Source organism: Pygocentrus nattereri, chromosome 22 (genome assembly GCF_015220715.1).
Source record: "Pygocentrus nattereri isolate fPygNat1 chromosome 22, fPygNat1.pri, whole genome shotgun sequence".
Lineage (NCBI taxonomy): Eukaryota > Metazoa > Chordata > Actinopteri > Characiformes > Serrasalmidae > Pygocentrus > Pygocentrus nattereri.
The window spans coordinates 22,982,863-23,004,439 of NC_051232.1; the positions used below are offsets into that span (position 1 = coordinate 22,982,863).

General features: G+C 41.6%; 1 protein-coding gene across 1 annotated transcript in view; it reads left to right on the forward strand.

The window, feature by feature from the left end:
* Window positions 1-11,727: 11,727 nt before the first annotated feature.
* The window catches only part of LOC108427450 (mitogen-activated protein kinase kinase kinase 11), a 59,215-nt gene continuing 49,365 nt past the window's right edge, over window positions 11,728-21,577 (forward strand). Inside the window, exon 1 of the mRNA XM_017697613.2 lies at window positions 11,728-13,599. Within this exon, the coding sequence (XP_017553102.1) occupies window positions 12,855-13,599 (745 nt within the window). The 5' untranslated portion in view covers window positions 11,728-12,854. The remainder of the gene's footprint in view (window positions 13,600-21,577) is intronic.

Consider the following 21,577-nt stretch of genomic DNA (forward strand, 5'->3'; position numbering starts at 1 on the left):
CGCAGGTCCTTTCTTCCTGCTGCTGTGAGACTGTACAACCAGCACTGCTCCCAGTAGACCACATACAATATACACTTACATTCAGAATGCAAACATTTTTCATTGTGCAATATGCTAAGTGCAATACAGATTCCTATGCAACTCTTATTTTATTATTATCCTTATTTTGTTGTAAATAGTCTAGAGATTTAGCTTTAATTTTTATTATTTATAATGTTGATAATGTTTATACTGTTTCCCGTTTCTATTACTGAGTGCCTTACCCCTGTTACTCTGCTGCTGCTGTAATACTGTGAATTTCCCCGCTGTGGGACTAATAAAGGATTATCTTATCTCTTATCTTATCTTATCTTAACAAACACCAAGTTCGAATACAAGGATGTTCATAAGTGTAAATGGTACCAGAGCTCCTTGGTCAAAGGTCAGTGATTGACTTTGCTGTTGTTTCATCTGACTTGGGACCTTACACTCTGGACATTCAGATGAGGAGAGGTGCTGAGCTGTTAACTGATCACAATCTGGTGGTGAGTTAGATCAGATGGCAGAGAAGACTGATAGTCAGACCTGGTAGGCCCAAGCGAATAGTGAGGGTGAGCTGGGAATGATAGTCGGAGGGCCGTGTTCAGAATAATTTTAATCCTGGAGGATGGTGTCTCTGCTGTTTGCAAATGATGTTGTTCTTTTGGTTGGATAACATGGTTGCCTCCAGTGCTCACTGGAACGGTTTGCAGCTGAGTGTGAAGTGGTTCGTATGCAGATCAGCACCTCCAAATCTGAGTCCATGGTCCTAGCCTGGAAAAGGATGGCATGCCCACTCCAGGTAAGGGGAAAGGACTTGCCCCAGGTGGGAGTTTGAGGCCCAATCTCATTTCACCCCTTGCCCCTAAAACTTAGTCCTACCCCTCTGTTTTACACGTTCACATCTAGGGGTAGGGTTGTACCGATTGATGTTGAGATTGAGGGGTAGGATGAGGTGTTAGGGCTACATGGCCCTTCAAACTAAGGTTTTTCAGAGTCACACTACAAACGGAGTGTTATGAGAAAATTCCCAGATTGATATGCAAATCATCGGCAAGATGGCTGCACAAGCCAAAGAAACACATAAATGTAAGTATTTCTCTGTTAAAAAGCCGTTGTGTTGTAAGAACTACTGTAATAGCGTTTTATGGTAATTTCCTTCATAACATGCATAAAAACCAGCAGTAATACGCTGATGTCTCGGTCGCTACCGGGCGAATTTTCCCGTTTTTCCCTTAAATGGCGCAGCAGTTACATTCTGGTACGTGAAGTTGCCTCACCATTTAAGGTGGAACAGGAAATCGACCATAAAGCTGGTGATTAAAAAGCTAAGTTCAGCTTCTTATCACTGAAAAATTCTTGGTGGCGATAATAATTAATTGCCCCCCTGTTTGAAGGCGTATGATGGCCTAAATGTATTTAAGCAGTGAGGAGCTGACCTTTACCCTCCTCTGCTGTCACTGCAGGCTGGCAGGGTCGCCTACAGAGCAGCGCCAGTAGCTGTTAATGAAGTGATGTAGTTTTTTGATTGTGTTCTTTTTTATTCAGTGACTTGTTTGACTGATTGATGTGTAAAAAAAAAAAAGAAAAGTAGTGAATGAATCGAGAGCCCCCTGCTTTTCAGGCTCCTTCAGATAAATGGCAAATGTCAGTGTGATATACTATTGTTGCTAAAGTCTGGAGACAAAGCAGGAGAACATGTCCTGATTATTTTTTCAGGCTGTTTTAAATATGATTCACCTGTCCTGTCATGGGACACACGTGAGATCACTACAGCTGGAGGCGGCATATTGGAAATGGAAGGAAAACCTTGTCTCATCTGTTTATGTAAAAGTCTCTGATGACAACTGAAGACGTATCTGGTTCTTGAAGGGTTGTCCCATTTCATAGGGGGGAAGATTTCAACCACTACCCCTTGTAACTCAGTTTCAAGGGGGAGGTTTACACTTGAAAACAAGGGGTAGGGGTAAAAATAAGAAATGGGATTGGGCCTAAGTATCTTATCTAAGTAAGGGTGTTGTTCACGAGTGATGGGAAGAGGGATTGTGAGATCGGTCACAGGCTGGGACAGGTGGCAGCAGTAATGCGATCACTGTACTGGACTGTAGTGGTGAAGAGAGAGCTGAGCCATAAGGCCAGGCTGTCTACATCCCAGCTCTTCCCTATGGTCATGAGCTGTGGGTAATGACCGGAATAATGAGATCGCGAATGCCAGCGGTGGAAATGAGCTTTCTAGGGCTACACTCTACTTGATAGGATGAGGAGTTCGGTCTGTAGGGATCTTTAAAGTTTGGAGATGATCTGACCAATGACTGTTGAGTTATAGCAAATCAAGTTAGCAATGCCATGACTGCAGTAATTACTTGACTGATCTACATGACCCTGAGTAGAAAAGTCAACATGTTTTCAATAATTATTTACCTAGAGATGCCCAAGTTATTCTAGACAAATTTTAAAAATGTTTGATGAACATCCAGAGACTAGTTTGAAAAGTATGGTTTTTGAACAGTTAACAATTCCTAAAAAACTGTGCAATTCTATAATAAATATGCAGTTCTGTAATAAATATATATAAAAAAGCGTCCCCCAGTGGTCAAATCTTTTGAAACTTTACTGGTTGTTAGAAAGTGGCAACTTATAGACACCATTCGAGTTTCATTATGATTGGTCCAACGGTATGCCTGTCAAAAGCCTGGTAAACGCTGAATGGCTGATGGCGAGAACAAATTTCAATGTAACAAATTGTCCTTAAAGTGTCACTCATAGTATGTCGAGAAGATGCTGCATGCAAAGTTTCGGCTTGATCGGATGTATGCATGCTGAGAAACAGTCATGTAGCATTAGCCCCGCCCCCTAATTATTTATGCGCATAAAAATCGAATGGCCACTTCAGAATCTTCTGCCGAATATGTGTGTCAAGTTTGAAATTTGTTGACTGAAGGATTGTCAAGTTACAAAATGTAAATTAACTCTGAATTATTTTGAATTTATCCAGAAGGGTTCATTTGCATATGGCAGCCATGCTGTTTAGAAAATTCAAAATGTTTTTGATAATTATTGAGTTCCAGGCTCTTCTGATTTTTTTGACACCAGATACATGAGGATCGGGGAAAAAATTGTACGACTAGTTTGCAAAAGTAGGTTATGCATATTATGCAAATTTGCAAATTAGGGCGGAGCTAAATGGTCCAAATTGCAAAGTTGTTTGAATGTAACCAAGGAATCAGGGAAAAAGTCTGTACACATTTTGGTTTAGGAGTTATGAGGCAAAACACATTTTCTGCGCTATAGCGCCCCCTTCAGGCCGATTGCGCTGATGTCGTGCGCCTGAGTAGCGGGAGGGACTACTACCCATTGACCAAGTTTCCTGTCTCTAGGACTTATGGTTTGTGCTGTGCGTTCCGTTTCAGGGCGGAAAAAGAATAAGAAAAATCTTGACAATTCCAATAGGGTTCAGTGTACTGCATGCTTGAACCCTAATTATGCTAGGGGTAAAAATATGTTGCTCAATCTGATACCATACATTTTTCAGTAGAGCAGAAATAGGAGTGTCTGAAAATGTGCCTCATTAACATATTTATGTTTCAGTTTGGTCCTCTCTGTGTGGAGTTTGCATGTTCTACCCGTGTCTGCGTGGGTTTCCTCCGGGTTCTCCGGTTTCCTCCCACAGTCCAAAGACATGCAGTCAGGCCAATTGGACATGCTAAATTGCCCCTAGGTGTGAGTGTGTGAGTGACTGTCTGTGTCTGTCTGTCTGCCCTGCGATGGACAGGCGACCTGTCCAGGGTGTATCCTGCCTTTCGCCCGAAGACTGCTGGGATAGGCTCCAGCATCCCCCCGCGACCCTGACGGAGAAGCGGCTTAGAGAATGGATGGATGGATGGATGTTTCAGTTTGGATTTCATTAGATCATTCAGCGCTATAAAAGTAGAATATCTGAAATAAAAGCTGTGCTTTTGTCCTGATCTAATTCTGTAGCTGCAAGCTAATATTTCAGCTCCAAGCTAACATCCTAGTCACAATACAGAAAGATTATCCTTAAAATGTTCATTTTCTAATTTCCTTAAGTCTTATTTAGTCATGATCTACTCAGTGTAATCAGTATTATTTGTCAATTAATTTGTTTATTGTTATTTCAGTTTGCTTAGCTAATGCTGATGTCAGGGTAAAGACTGATATCTAGCCAGCCTGCTAAACTCATTCACTACTAGATGCCCAAATATATAAAGATGTAACTGAATGGATGCTGGAGGTTTTTTTGACATTCTAGCTAAGTAGCTCACATCAGTGAGACAATTTAGTGTTTCTGCAGCAGGTATTTTTGATAAATGTCTGAAAAGCCTTGTTGAAAATGTAGTATTTCTTTTCCAAAATATTCAGAGTTTTTGTTCTCTTTGTTCTCTTTGCTTTGTGCAAAGCTTTTTTGATTATCATAGATCTGTAATGAGTGCCTGAACCGGTTGTTGGAAAACAGGTCCTGTTGTGGTTTTTGTTATTATGGCTTCAGCAAAAAAGAGAAAGAGATGAAAGAGGAGATGTATGAGGAGAACAGGGTGGGCATCCTGGACCTAAGTACACACAAGAAGTAAATAGGTAGCATAATATGAGAGTATTTTTTAGAAGTTTAATATGAATCATCAAGTCTGTAAAGAGGTAAAAAATCTGTTGCTTTTATAGAAAATTTCACATTGATTGAGGATAGCTCTTACATAGATTTTTATGCAGGAAATGTACTGCATTTTAGCGATTTTACTGATTAACACATCTATAAATGTTTAAGTACCTGTAATGAAGTTTTATTTCAATGTAAATAAGGTTTCAGAAGCAGGCATTTTTGCAAAAGGCAGAAAAAGTGTGGAATGATGTTGGAATGATGGCCATTTTTACCACTGTACAGAGCTACTGTTAAAAAATGATGAGCTTAGCTAACAAAAAAAACATCACTCGTTTGCTATCCGCTCTAATTCATCTCAAAGGTGTTCTATCGGGTTGAGGTCAGGACTCTGTGCTGGTCAGTCAAGTTCTTCCACGCCAAACTCACTCATCCATGTCTTTAAGGACCTTGCTTTGTTCACTGGTGTGCAGTCATGTTGGAACAGGAAGGGGTCATCCCCAAACTGCTCCCACAAAGTTGGGAGCATGAAATTGTCCAAAATCTCTTGGTCTGCTGAAGCATTAAGAGTTCCTTTCACTGGAAGTAAGAGGACGAACCCAACTCCTGAAAAACAACCCCACACCATAATCCCCCCCAACCCAACTTTACACTTGGCACAATGTAGTCAGACAATTACCGTTCTCCTGGCAACCGCCAAACCCAGACTCATCCATTGGATTGCCAGATGGAGAAGCATGATTTGTCACTCCAGAGAACACGTCTCCACTGCTCTAGAGTCCAGTGGCAGCGCTTTACACCACTGCATTCGATGCCTTACATTGCGTTTGGTGATGTAAGGCTTGGATGCAGCTGCTCGGCAATGGAAACCCATTCCATGAAGCTCTCTACACTGTTCTTGAGCTAATCTGAAGGCTACATGAAGTTTGGAACTCCATAGCAGTTGACTCTGCAGAAAGTTGGCTTACATGGCCTGACAGGCCTTGTCATGGTTTATTATCAAAAATCTATGCAACAGCTTACATTTATTTCATGCAACCATGTGGAATAATAGTGCATATGATAACTTTAGCCAGTATTTTGCTGCACAATTTATCCACCAATTTATCATTAGCTTCTTTTAAATGGGCCCACTGCTGACCACTGGTATGAGGGCCTCACTGCAGAGAGCGGCCATCCAAATAATATTTGCTCAGTAGTGGGTCTATGATAGTCCCTGTGCAATAACAGATGAGCTTCAGACAGTAATTATATAATTAGATAGTGCATCTTTCGGGTATGCATTTCTGGCAAGATGGCCAGTAAGTGCAGGCAGTGCCTAGGGGTGAATGCAGTCAATTTTCCTTCAGTTATCAAAGCAAGTAACTAAATTACATAGCTTATTTATAGTCTTCTTGTAGAAAAGGCCCCCAGGCTCATATGTTAGTCTTTCCTGGGGCCATTGCTGTGCTATTTTTACCATCAGAAAGTATTTTGGTTTGACATTAAAGAGAAAAGCCCTTCATTAAAGCTCGTTAAAAGCTTCAATAGTACTGCATAGCTAGACGCTGTCTCACTGAACCCTTCAGACTTGGGGATTCTCCACCTGCATGAATCAAACATGAGTCAGGCGCATAGCTTTATGTGAACTTTACAAGCATTTAGGCCACACACATTCAACGCATTCAAGCCACAAAGGCATCATATTGAAATTGGCGAAAGAAAACGTAGCCTCAAGCAGATAATACTCAGCTTAAATCAGGATGAACTCCCGGGAAGGCTAACATGCAATATGTTTTACCCCGTTCTAGGTGAAATATTGCAACATCTCTGTGTGGAGCATCTAATATCATAAGAATTAGGTGTCTTAGCTTGTTTTTAAACAAGCAGGACTGCATTATTAGTGGATTTAGGCATTAAACAAGGCCTAAGCCACCAGGGGGTGTTTAGAGCGTCTTTCATGGGGTGTTTAATTTCTCCCTGCATCTAATTTCACCTTCATGAATTGAGTAAAATTACAGCCGTACCTACGATTAACTTTGGTTGACATATTTAGCACAAGCTGTGTAAGCAGTGCTAGCAGAGAGACGTGATGTGCTTTTTAATTCAACTTGTTTTATTTTCATGTCTGTCATATAACGATATTGGTGTCAAACAACAAAGGATAGATGTAAAAAATGTAGTTAAATGCAATATACATCCCTCAGCCATAACATTAAAACCACCTCTTTGTGTGTTGCGCTGGTATGAGTGGATCAGACACAGGAGTGCTGCTGAAGGTGTCCACTCACTGTCTATTAGACACTCCTACCCTGTCAGTCCAACTTGTAGATGTGAAGTCGTTCGATCGTCGATAGCTCGTCTATTGCTGCCCAGTTTGTGTGGGTCATCCTCTAGTCCTTCATCAGTGGTCACGGGACGCTGCACAAAGGAAGCTCTTGGCTGGGTATTTTTGGTTGGTGGGCTATTCTCAGTCCAGCAGTGACACTGAGGTGTTAAAAACTCCAGCTCTGCAACACTTGCCAAAGTAGGCAGAACTTTGATAAGCTTTGATGAAAGTCACTCAATTTTCCACCCATCAGTAGGAACCAATCATAGTGCTGCCTGAGAATGTGAAGCTTCCTGGGTTTCAAATCCTGGCAAGCTAAATTTGCGCCCGAGTAATAAAACTGAAGTGTTTCCCTTTTTTGAAGTTTCTTGTTTAGTTGACAGTTGTTAGTGCAGAGAAAGCTGCAGTGCTCCAGATGTGGAGCTCTCTGTGGCTTTGCAGCACAGATGCTTTGCTTTGTATCCAACTGGTTCACTCAAACCGTGTTTTGCAGTGATGTGATAAAACCCCAATGAGTCATGGCTCTGATGACTGAGATTAGCTTCTGATAATTACAGGTTTTTGTGCTAATCTGTTTGGGAAAGTCATTAAATGGTGCTATGCTAATCCTGCTGGAATATCACATGGATATGTGGTGGAGTTTTGAAAGGGTTTTTTACTGAGGGTGATTTCCATTCAGAGGAAGTTTATGGCTGTAAACAGAGACACCAATTTAGCAGACTTTTGCTTCATGTTCTCCATGTTCGTTTTACCACGGTTGTGGCATTTCTGCATAAATTAGCATGCTTTATAGCTGAAACGGTGGTAATAGAGGGAGTTCCAAACAGCACTGTCTGAATTGTTTGGACGCAATCTTAAAGGGCCCGTATCGTAGAAAATCACATTTTTCATGCAGTCACAAAGTTTCAAAATGTACCTTTGACTCTTCAGTCCATACAGCCAGCATATAAACCAAGCCTATTTTGGATTCAAAGTTTTTTTTAAGTCATATAAACCAACACATTGCCATATATTGACAATTCGACTGAAACTGCAGCCCCACAGTTGTTTAAACCCAAGGCATTGCCATAGTAATAAGCTTAACTATATACAAAATCATCATTTATAGGGCACTTTTTCCAATATCCAGATTGAAGGATATAGATTTAGATTTAGCATGAGTTTAATTTTTAAACTTAAAATCTAAAAAAAAAATGGTGTACCCTGTTTTTGTTTCAGAACTGAAACCCAGTTTTAGTCCACAGGTGTGGCCTTATTTTAGTAACACCCCTGCAGTTTAGAGCAGGAAGTGAGTCTGCATCTCTGTCCCTCATGCCCACATGCTCAGCACTTAGACCCTATTGTTATGAAGCAAATGTGTCCTAAAGTCTGAAAATCATTGTCACTGCATTGTACTGTCAAAACCACCTTCTGCAGTTAAGCAACCCTTGATTTTTAAATAAAAGCACAATTTCATGTGTGTACAACTTTTTTTTCTTGGTTTTTGTTTGTCTGATGTGTCTGATTTTTCTGCCAAACTGCTTTACATTCATGATGTCAGTACCTTTTTTCCTTCCTGTCTTGTGTTTGAGTGTAGAAAGTTATTGCCAGATGTCATACACAGTACTGTGCAAATAATTGAGACCATTTTTTATTTATTTGTGTTATTTGAGAAAAAAAATATATTATATGTATGATGCTTTAATTACTGTTTATCTGATGGGGTCAGTTTTGGTGGTCTAACAGGTCTTGCTTGGTTGTTAGATGTTTCTGTGGAGCTTTTTTAATCATTTTTTGAACTGTTTATTATTTTCTTTTGCCTTTCTCATCCCTCACTAATGGCCATTTTGACTAGAAATGAATGGGAATGGGTGTGGCCTCTGACTTTTGCACAGCACTGTGTTTAATAACATTCCATTACTTTTTTACTAAAATACTTCAAAAATACAAAAAAGTAGGAGGGAAAGAATTTTATATGTTATATATGTGGTATTTGTGTTCTTTCTTTGGGAGAGGTGGTGAGGGGCTAGGAAAACCTTTGTGGTGGACCAAATCAGATGTCCTCATCAGCAAACTTTGGCCCACAGGCTACACTTTGGGCAGCCCTGTCATAGACAATGGAGAATTCCACACAATAGAGATATGATGAATTAAAAAACAACCACAAGACAAAATAACTATAGTCTGTTGCACAATTCTGCAGAGAAACTGAGCCGTGACAGTTTTGTGTGCTCCCCATTCTCTATCGGTTCCTCCTTTTACGTATTGTAAGACCTGGCGCTGCTACTGGGCCATGAAAACAACTGCATCCTTCCTGAAGAAATGATGACTCAGCTGTGTGTGTGAGGGTATGTTTTTAACCCTTAAAAAAGAGATAAGAGGGTGAGAAAGGACTTCTGCTTTCACCCTTAAACCCTAGTCCTTCAAATTGTTTTCTCCTACACTTTCTTGCCCTTTGTAACCAAGTCTGCACTGTTAAATTAAGGGAAACAGTTCAGTGAGTGGTTTGGGATGCAGCCTAACAACAAAGGACCACTGTGGAGAGCCATCAAAGGGTTTAACATGGAAAAGCAGCTTTTCCTACAAACAGGATGAGCCGAACATTGCCCTCTGGTGGCTTGGAGAGTGCTAGCTGGGCTTCACGACACACCCCAGACCTGCTTTTGACACATAAAAACGAACAAACGAAAATGACGTGTGATGGGTAGAGCTGGGTATCGCTCAGCATTAACATATCGATACCAATAACTTAACTTCAGCACAGAATCTAGAGCAGGATTAAACAGGCTGTTTTTGTTATTGTACCTTGAAGATTTATATGTGTAAATGCTCTGTTCTGATTGGCTGTCCACTGTGCTTCATTTTAAAAGCAGTCTGGGCTGAAACACTCCTTATAACTTCAGTGTGAACAGACAGGGTTAAACTGCTGTAGGCTAAATAGGTGGATATATGCAGCTGTAGTGTTTTATTATATATGAATTGACTGTTAAATTATGATTGACACACTCCTCAGCCAATCACAGTCAAGTCTAAATATCTTACAAGTGAAGGAAAATTTTCAACAAGCGAGTGAGAACAGGAGTGGCAGTAAATTAGTCGATTAGAATTATTAGAGTGATAAATGTGGAAAGGTGTTACTGAGGAATGATACACACTGAGGAGTGGAGCTGTTCTATTTCATTCCTTTAACTGAGAAAATTTTGGGTTAAACTAATCCTAAATCACTGTTCAGTGCCAACACTACCAACAGACAGACAGACAAAATTAAACTGGCTCTAATGTGAGATAAACTTTATCTGTATTTGCTAAAAATATTTTAACATAAAGTCTACAGATTAATAACGGAACTGAGCCATGTTAAGATAACTAGTTAGCTTTTCCCAGCTTGGCCTCTAATGTTGGCTTAATAAATCAAACATGACACTACAATGTTTACACGTGATTAAAAACATGGTGTGTAAAGATGAATATTAATGTAAATGTAATGTAAGGGGGGGTGCATAAGTTGGCCTATATGTGCCATAGCTTTTGCACAGTCCACATTTTTTTGTTTTATTTTCCCCAATATGTTACATTCATTGAGAATAAACAGTAATTGTGCATTAAAATGTACAGAAGAGTGTTCTATGTAGGAAATGTGTTCACTTAGAAAATCAACAAACCGTGTCATTTGACCTGGGGTGCCCAAACTTTTGTGTTACCTGTTCATGTCAGCACGGGACATCTTGTAAAAAGGAAATGTCTGTTAGATCGAGGGTTTCCGATGCTGCCAACAAGACTGAGCTTATAGTTTGACTGATGTAGCAACAGTGGCTAAAAAGGTGGACCGTTAAAAGTGGAAATCCACCAATATTTCAAAAGTTCCACATAATTAAATGGTTCATTCAGAGTGAATTGGCATGAAATGCTCTGTTCTAGAGAAAAGGGTTGTTAGTTTCAGTTTCCCAAAGACTTTGGCCAATGTGCTAACGTAGTTCCTCCTAATAAACACGTTCAGCTCTGTCTCCTCATTATTCACCACCATCACTGTGATACACTGTAAAGACTAGTTAGGATGTTGCTGTAACACTGTTTCCTCATCTGGAGTTACTGGATAAGACTATGAACTGAAGAGATGTTGTTCTGTAATAGCTTCTGTTCTAAATTCAGTCTTAACTCAAGTTGTCATGGTGACTAAACAGATTTCAGACGTTTCTGTATTACCCCAGATATCTAAAAGCTCCCTCACAGAAAGGAATAAAATGGTAATGAAAACACTTTCTGAGGCCTGAGAATGCTTTGTGATAGTTTTGTGATAAAGTTTTGGCCTGAAACGTCTGGTTGATCCTTTTATTTGAATCCATTCATGTCGGAGGCAGAATAGCAGATAGTCCCTAGGTTTTCCACTATTCTACCATCATCAACATTACACGGAGATCTCAGAGGACCTGTGTAGGCTCATTGGTGGTTTCAGATAGGAAATAAAATGGCTGTATTTGCATTGCAGACATTCTTGGTCACCAGCGCTGTAAAGAAACCTGAGTCTGTAAGTTTCTCTACAACACCACCATTTCATATCAAACCGCTCTGAGTGACTTTGTTTACATCGCTTTGCGAAAATTTTGAAAAGTCGATTGAATTCCCCTTTGAATTCTCTCAGCAGGTGCGCGTCCAGAATCGGTTTGAGCGTTCTACGCACTTGTAGTGCCTCCTCGTTAGGACACAAGTGCGCATATTGGACAGCAGCCAGAGGAAAGACGCGAAGCCCCACCCTCCAGTCTGCCTACTCGCAGCAACGTAGAGTGGTTCGACTACACGGGCAACGGGAAGAGTACAGGCTGCGGCGCAGAGGACTCGGCTCGGCTGGGTAATTGGCTGTTTTTGGCTGAAAAGGAGGACGAGGTCGGGTGTTTCGGAGTGAAATCCGCGACGGCCGGGCGAGGTAAAGAGACGTCGGCCGCCAGAGCTCGTTTTTGGTCTTCATAAACAGAGCGGACAAAGTTCTTCCTGTTCAAACTCGGTGGCAGTGAAGTGGTTTTTTTTTTGTCGCCGTGACTGACAGTGAGAGAGAAGGCGCGCGGAGGGTCTGCGAGGGGAGAATGGCAGAAATAAAAACATCCGCTTCAGTTCGAAGTTTTAGTGAGACGCTTTTTATATAAAAGTAATAAAAAGCCCTCTCTCTCTCTCTCTCTCTCTCTCTCTCTCTCTCTCTCTCTCTCTCTCTCTCTCTCTCTGAGCTGGCGCACTCTGAGCGCTCCTTTCCTGCCATTCTTCTGCGCGCCTCTGCGCTTCCTGCTCGGACTGACCACAGCACTGGACGTCTAAAAATACTGACAACTCAAAATGGACAACTAACTGGACTTTTTTGCCCTCCTCCTCCTCCTCCATCTCCATCATTCACGTAGAAACCCGTCCATCTGTCCTTCTGCTTTTGGACACGTTCTGGTCTCCTTTGCTTTGGTCTTGCGCCCTGTGCCCCATCCGTCTTACTTTTTTGACGTTTGGATGGTCAACAGTTCCTTGGTTTCTTCATTAACATCATTTCTGATGCAGAACGTCTTGCATGCGAGGTGTGCTCATTTTCCTTCAGTGATCTTTATAGCTCAGAAGTAAGCCCTGAAGGAGCTGCATGGAGTCTGGGTGGCCTTTTCCAAGTTGGCACGTACGCAGGATCCCTTGAGTTCCTCTGGCCTGGAGACTGGATTTCGGAAAGTGCTTGCTTTAATGGAGCCTTAGGTCTGTGATCTCCATGTCCACAGGTGTTGGGGTGTTTCTGAGGAGTGCTCTGCCTGACCATGGCTGCGTGGTAGTGCGGTGCTTGGCCTTGGAGCAGGGTGCAGAAGGCTCTAATGAGCCTCATAGAGGGCTTGGAAAGGGAGAGAGGCGCTGGAAAGATCACACCTGTAACGATCCCAACTGAATCACATTTTGAGCCACCTCGCGCAAAAAGAGCCCCCCATGGAGCCGCTGAAGAGCATATTCACTCGCGGCCCTCTGGCTCACTGGAAGAGTCTGGAGGAAACTCAGAAGGGAAGCTTCAGCAACCCTGTATGGACTGCTCTGTTTGATTACGAAGCTTCTGGAAAGGATGAGCTGACATTACGCAAAGGGGACGTAGTGGAGGTCCTGTCTTTGGACTCTGAAGTGTCTGGAGATGAGGGCTGGTGGGCTGGCAAAGTGAACAACAAGGTGGGCATCTTCCCCTCCAATTATGTCTCGCTCAAGCCTGGTGGCTACGGCAAACTGACACCTGACGTAAGTGGTGTGGCGCACGAGCTGCAGTTTGAGCCAGAGGTGGTGGATTTCCGGGAGTTGAGCCTGGAGGAGGTCATAGGGGTCGGCGGATTTGGGAAAGTGTACCGGGGCACCTGGAGAGGGGACCTGGTGGCCGTCAAGGCGGCCCGTCAGGATCCGGACGAGGAAATCAGTGTGACGGCACAAAACGTGCGCAATGAAGCACGGCTCTTCGCCATGCTGACTCACCCCAACATCATCGCCCTCAAAGGGGTGTGCCTGCAGGAGCCCAACCTGTGCCTGATCATGGAGTATGCCTCTGGAGGGCCTCTGAGCCGCGCACTGGCCGGCAGACGCATCCCGCCACACGTCCTTGTCAACTGGGCCGTGCAGATCGCCCGTGGAATGCTATACCTGCACAGCGAGGCCATAGTGCCGGTCATCCACCGTGACCTCAAATCGAACAACAGTAAGTGAGGCACATTGCTGGGCTGAGCCGCATGATATAATGTGCTAATTGCTATTGTGATACTGGCCTTTGTGATGCACTCTTAAAAATGAAGGTGCTGAAACAGCTCTTGGGAGCGATGACATAGAACAGTGGTCAACAAGCCTGGTCTTGGAGATCTACTCCAATCAGTTTGTCAGATTTTGAGAAAGCATGTTACTGATGCAGTTTGGAACAATACTCTTTGAAAGTACTCTGGAATGTAGGTCTCCAGGAAGAGAGCTGGTGACCACTGACATAGAATATTGGTCACCATCCTTCAAGAACTTCTCATTGCAATAATGAGATGAATCAAGTGGGGCTTGGGGTTGAAGTTGCTTGGTGGAAGGGCGATCTCCAGGAATAGATTTGGTGACCACAACTGAAGAACCATTTTCGCTTCTTTCAAGAATTGTTTTTGTAAATTAGATATGTGAGTTTGAAGAAACCCAAGAAATGTTAAAATTCAGTATCTACTGATAGCTTTTCCTGGATCTGTATGTCTAAGTCAGTGGAACCTTCACATTATGTGAAGCTCTTTAGGTTTTCATTTGTACGAATGGTTCTTTAAAGAACTGCCCAGTGAAAGGTTTTAGAGACCTAGAAGTGTGTCTTAAACCACTTCCTTTTGGCACCTTTATTTTTAAAAGTGTACTGTTTGTTACAGACAGCTGCGGTATGCGAAATAGACCTCCAACCAATTACTAAAGGTCCCTGATGAGTGCTTCTGTGGTTGTTTAATGAATCCAGGAGGTCATGTAATCCAAATCTTGGTCAAACCAATGCAGGTCAGTCTTAATCAAGTTACATCAGGAGTTCACCGGTGTGTTTTAGTGCATAGACTATCAAAGTAAATTGAAGAATGACAGTCTGACTTTCATAGTAGTTTTAAAGTAATTAGCCGGTATTTCATAGTAGTTACTAAACTATAAGCCTAAAGATTCACAACAGAAAGGTACACCAAAAGTTCCAGGAGTTAAACAAGAAAAATGCTTCTTAAAATGGGAATTCCAGCGATTTTTCAGAATTTCAGTTTTCATAATTCAGTTCGTTCAGATGTGAAGTCATGCAGAGTTGTTTGATGTGAAATGGTTCATTATAGAGAAACTTTGTGACTCAGATTTGTTTATAGTGGTGGTGTACAGGGGTTCTGATGTTTATAACTCAAAAATGCATTTCAAATCGCACTGCTCTGAATAACTTTGGAATTCCCCTTAAAAATGCACAGTATGCTTTTTTTGAGTATATCACTGGTATCATGAGCAACTGTATATATCATGATAAAGACACAATTAGACCAATTATAGAACGCCTGTAAACAACAACAGCAACAAGTGTGTTACAGCTCTGTATAGTTGCAGCACTACTGTTTTGCTGGTGCATTTTGCCCATTGCAACCTATATGTTGTAATTCACATTGTGAAGTTTTGTGATGTTATTTTTTTGCTGTAGGTCTGTGAGGATTAGTTTGTGTGACGTTTTGGTTGCCAACACAAACACGTATGTTGTAGTAATATGATTATTCACACTCAAGTGAGAAAATAGGAAGCCATTCATTGAGCAGGCTGTTGGGCAAGGTTTGACGTGAGTGTGCTATCAGCTCTGTCTCTCTTCCCTGTTGTGGTGTGTTTAAGCTCCGACATAAAAGTTGGTGGGGGTGGGGGTGGGGGGGGGACTGAGTTAATTGTGCGGGAATACACTCTTAGCTCTGGATAGCCACAAGCAAGGTCACGCGACTTTTCTTGGCCTAAATATCCAATCGAATGCATGTTTGCACGCAGTCTTTTCCGGGAAGGTTGTGAAATGGAATGCAATCACTGATAAGAGAGGCAAAGGTCAAGATAATCATAGTTTTTGTTAGAAATGCATTTAAAATCACAATTACAGTGCTACATGCCACATGTCCAGTGCACTCAGGATAGATAGTGAACTGATCAGGTGTTGCTGGGCAGTTCCAAATATCCAAATATATGATGGTAGTGGATGATATTGAAACTGTCCTTTATTGATGAAAGTTAACACAGCTGTGTTTCCTAAATGCTGCTAATATAATGTCTTAACCAGCATGGCTTGTTTTCACTGTAGTCTTTTTGGTAGAGTGTTTTAAACATTAATCAACAAAACATTTGCGTGCACCTGTGCATTGTGGGCAAAACTGCTAAAGCTAAACTACAAAACAATTTAATAGACGTCTGTTCACTCCTAGACGATGTACTGGTCAGCACTAACATGAGCAGTGAAAAAAGGCAACTTTAACTTTCTGTAGTATGATTCAGATTTCAGGGTTACTTGAGTGTAAATAAATTCTGGTCTCTGGAGAGCCATGCACAAGGTCATGGGACTTTACTTGGCCAAAATATCCCATACACTTGACCTCAGAGACAATGTCTGTCTCTACTCCAACAAGCTGGTGTCTTCATTTGTGGTTATTGTGTGATGTGAAGTTTTAAGCCCTGTCCCAACTTTTGGTCCTGTGGTCTTGTGCCTACAAGCACAGCAAAGCTGTGTAGTGCCCCATTTCCCACTTTCCCATTCAAAGGTGCACTTGTGAGCGTCCTGTATGCGGCCTTACTGCAGTCTTTGGTGTGGACTGTACTGATGAGGACTCGGCAGCGTCTTACTCAAAATCCCTTGAGATGCAAGCTAGAAGCAGTCAGAGAGGATTGTTTTGTTTATTGTCTGACCAACATGGTGGAGAATAAGATATTCTGGTGTGAGCTAAAAAGCATGTGTTTGTTAATGTACCTTATCATTGAACTGCTGTCGTTGGAGGAAAACCTCGTACCTCAGTTTTATACATTGTGTGCAAAAAGACTTGGAAATAAGTCTGGTTCCATTGACTTACATTACAAATTAAGTAGGTTTTTTCCATTTCTGGTTAAGTTTCCAGTTTGGAGATACGAGGTTTCCTTCCAGCAACAATAATATGCTTGTAATGTGTATTGAGCCACTGAGGATTAGCAAGTATTTCACACCTGTACTTAGCGCTGTCCACTTAAGATTGGATCACCCAGGACACGTTAGCGCAAGGTGTGCACAGAGCCTTGACTTATCTGTCCCTGCATTGATGTTGGCAATGTGTGGACTTTGAGGAGTCCTTCTGGACAGGCCCTTTTTGTTTGAGCTTTTAAACGTTGGAGTCTAGTTGAATGGAGGTGGATTGTACTGATTCAGTTTATTTTTTTAGGAAAAAATTTAGGGCAAATATTACAGATTAGTTTTGGTTCAACTGTTTTGGATCAACTATTTTGATTTGGAATTGTTGTTAAATATACAATGAGTGCACAAATGTGAGTAGAGGAAATATTTACAGTAGTGGAATATAGTCAATAATAATACATCAAGCCATTTGGGGGGATATTTATGTTTGAAAACAGCCTGAGAAGCAGGGAATGCCACTTTTCCCCTCCTGGTATGGATACCTGATCCTTGAGTATCTGCCTGATAATGAACTCAATATTTCCCAATAAAACCATTTTAAATACTTTAGAACTGAACAATATGTAGATAGACCTATGCATTAAAATAAGTTGATTCCAGTCTAGAAATAAATAGGCTCTGATAAGTGTTAAAGGGTTTGAAATAAGTAGAAAATGCTGGTTTTTAGATCAAATTACTTGACATCAGATTTGGTACAACATAGAAACAGGTACATTGAAAATTAGCAAAGAAGTTTTAATGTGCTTAATTTTGACACACTGAACCAATGAAGACAGAAGAACAAGAAAATAAATCACTAATTTAAGTGTAAATGACTTACTAGTGGTGGAAGGTTATGTGGTTACTTGAAACATGGGCTACGTTCACATTATAAGCCTCATTGCTCAAATCTGATTTTTTGCTCAAATCTGATCTCTCTGACATGATGGCTCACACTTTTTAGATAAGGGATTCAAATCTGTCATTAATGTGAACGAACTGGTGTCCTGCAATGACCCACATGCCACATCCTACTCAGTAACGTCACGTGAATGAATCAGCAGAACGAGCTTCGCTTTGAAGATAACTAACTCTGATAAGCTCTCAGCTGCATTAGTAGAACAAAACAAAGGTGAAAAAACTGAGATGTGTTGCTTTTCCACTGTTTATAGGCTTTAAAGTCTATTCAGCGCTGCTGCCGTGGTAACGCTGAATGATGCCGCATGCACAGTGGAAAAAAGCACATGAATTCCGATTACGTTAAGGTCACAATGCCATGAATCGGACACGCATCCAATCTAGGACCACATATAAAAGTGGCTCAGGTCAGATTTGAAAAGATCAGATTTGCGTGTCCAGACAACCCTGAAAACATCAGATCTGAGTCACATTAGGGCAAAAAATCAGACATGCCACTTTACCCTGGTAATGTGAATGTAGCCAAGTTGGCTCATTTTAAAATCAGTAGGCCTAACCTTCATTTAATTTAAAACTAGTTCTTAATCTCAGAGCACACGTCTTAAAACAGGAAACGGATTGTGCTGAAATCACAACCCAGACTGCAGGTGAAATTTCAGTCAATATTTATTGACAAATGAGAGAGAGAGAGAGAGAGAGAGAGAGATGACATCTGCTGAAGAACAAAAAAAAAGTTTGAGTTTTTTTCACTGCTTTGCCTCGTCTAAAAAAGACAAAAAGAACACTTAGAATAATGATATAAGTGGCATATTTTCACATCAGTGCTGTGTTATGATATAAATACTTTTAAATCAAGAATAGTGTCATACTTTTAATCTTTGCAAGTAGAGAGCAGTTTGCAGTGTGGGCTCTGGGCTCAGTGGCTCAGTGGCTGAGTGGCTCAGGTTTGACACTGGGCAGAAGATAAATCGTGGTGTGTTGAACACCCACGGAAACTGTAACCACATACACGCTTCCTTACATGAATGGTCTTTGAGTGGAGACGTTTCTTTTGCTTTGAGATTTCTTCCTCTCTCTCTCTCTTTTTCTAGCACCTGTGTGTGTCTCTCTCTCTCTCTCTCTCTCTCTCTCTCTCTCTCTCTCTCTCTCTCTCTCAGGGTCATGAGTGCACACTCCCTTGAAAAAATGTTCTATGATACTGATTTTTTTTCTCTGTAGTCACTTTAATGCTCTGCCTCCTGGCTTTCATTTAGTTCAGGCAACACATCCGGCCCTCTCTTTCCTCCTGTCAGCACGACTGTTTGTTCTCTCTTCTCTTTCTCCATCCTTTCATCCATTATTCATCTGCCTTTCCTTCTTACACCTTTAGCCCAGCCTCCCTTCATTCTTCATTGTATTCCCACGCATGTCCCAGGCTCTGCGCACTAGGCTGGAAAACACCTCAGTTGCGTAAAAACAAACCATTTTTAATACAGGCCTTTTCTGTACGCTAGAAGACAATCCACTCACTGTACTGTGTGATATTATCTCTCTCTCCTTCTCTCTCTCTCTCTCTCTCTCTCTCTCTCTCTATCTCTATCAACCCCCCTCCCTCCCTCCCTCCCTCCCTCCCTTCTGCTCACTCTCTTGTTTTTTAATTCTTTCCAAACTCCTTTGTCCAGGGCCTGTCCTTACTTGTCTCTTGAGTTCTGTCGTGCCAGAGTTCAGTATCCTGTGTTTTTCTTTCTTGTTTTCTTTTTTTTTCTCTTTTTAACTCAGCTTTTCCTCCACAGTCCTCAAACGGCTCTCAAAAGTCTCGCCCTGTTCCCAAAGGGGTTAGAGAGAGAGGGCAGGGCGTCACGCAGGTCGCCGTGTTTCACCGCTGAGTGCGAAGTGCGCTAGGGGTCAAGTGAAGTGTGGACAGCTAGGGAGAGAGTGAGGTATTTGGAACAAAGCTGATGAAGCTTACGATGGCCCATGTTTTTCAAGCGTGCCAGAGTAACGACACTGATCAAAGATCAAGGTGTATCAATCCATATAGTCCTTCTCAGTGCTATGCAAAAGGCCTAAACTGAGCCCAAGTTAGCATTTTTACTTTGAGAGGTTTGATTAATATGGGCCAGTGTCTTAAGTGTCGCAGGCTGCCATGTATAATCCAATCACTATGTATTTTTCCATAATATTCAATATCAGCAATGATCCATGATCATTGTGTTATGTTTTCATTTATTTACAGCATTTGGAAAAGTCAGCTGTCCTTCAGTGGTTGCACATGTGCACACTTGCCGATGGCCATATTTTTGGCCATATTTTTTATTCTCCTATAAGATGTCCTTCTTAGAGAAACAATGAATGGTTATAGCCCAAAGTGGCACCACACCTCCTAAAGCAATGAGACTAATTATATTGGTTCTAAAAATGCTAATAAAGCAGGATTTCACTGACTGATTGAAGCAAAGCATCAGCACTGCACATATACAGTATTGTGCAGAAATCTTGGGCACCTAAGCAAACTGTTATCTTAGCCATATATTTATACCAGCAAAATCACTAGATGATATTCAGATAAACACAAACAGGCATTAATGCAGTAAAAAAGACTCTTGATGTCTTGTGAGCTAGAAAGTTTTGTCTGTGACTTTTCGGTGCTTTCAGCCATCACATGTTCAGTGTTGTCACCAGCGTATCTTCTTTTTTTTTTAAGGAAGAATTGATTGATTAGCCAGACCAGACGTTGGCTGATACCTACAATTGATACTGAGCTTCTTAGAGCAGAGGTTATGAAAGGGTAGAACACTTTGGCAGATCTAAAATTCCTACATATTGTATCAATCTTAATTGTTCATTTTTAATGTAATAATAGTGAATCTCTGAGCAAATAAACAAATCTACACCCTTGCTACACTGTTGAGGATGTGATCCTCACACACACAGTTTTCTTCAAGATTTATTGAAAAATATAAGGGGCCTCCACAACAGGCTGAAATTGATTTTTGATAGATTTTTTTATGGCCACGGCGAAGAAGGATAAAAGTCCTAATTGCATTCACTCAGTCATCAGCTCATCCTTTTATCGAAAATACCTGCAATGTATATCGTCACTTGAAGACGTCTGGTTCCTATCACCACCACTGTGAACAGCTGTGACTCAGGAAGATGCTCTAGAACATTATTAGAGTATTTCTCTAATAATGTATCAGAAATGCTAACGTAGTTGTGTGAGTTGAGTGTCTAAGACTTGGACGTTAGACAGTTTAAAGGACCGTCGTGGGATCTGTCAGACAAGAAACGGAGAACTTGTTATTACAGTGTGTGCTGGGGAAATTGTTTTGTTAGGTACGTGTTATGTGTTGTGTCCTCTGCTTGGGTGTTGTGGATAAAAATCTGGTGCATATAAATTGTGTTTGTGAATAGATGGCCTATCAGGGGATGGTGAGAAGGCAAGGCTTGCAGTAAGTGTAGTGATGGGAAAGGCCTGGAGTGAAGCCAAGGGCCATAACTGAAATTCCACAGCCAGCAAATACAGAAAGGAAGCTCTTTTAGCTCTGCACACACACACACACACACACACACACACACACACACACACACACACACACACACGGTGCTGTCCTCAGCCAGTGGCACACAAGCTACCCGTTTGCACATATAAACTGAATGAAATGAGTATACTCGTATACTGATGCACACAGAGCAGCTGCCTCACCCAGTCAAACAAATATTCACCCAGGCCCACACGCACTCTCCCCACTGCAGCATGTACGGGGGAATCGTGGGAAAGAGCCAAGCTAAGCACTGAGTGTCAGTGGCCTCTCTTCAGAAGAGACTCAGTTCAACCCAGGAGCAGCACTGTTTCTCTCTTTCTCTCTCCTTCTTTTTTCCTGGCCCTCGCTCCCTCATGCCGTCAGATACAGTATCCCTGGTTCTTCTCTATTTCTAATGCATTGTGATTGTGTTGCACACGTTTAAGGCCTCTAGTTAGCAGAAAAACAGAAGCTCCTTCATTCATTCTGTTTCTTTTCCTCTCTCTCTCTTGATCTCTCTCGCTGTCATGTTGTCAATGTCTCTTTCTCCTCTGTTTTTCTTTCTCTTTCATGCTCTCCCCTTGTATCTCCATATGTTGATGCTCTCTCTTTCTGTTTTT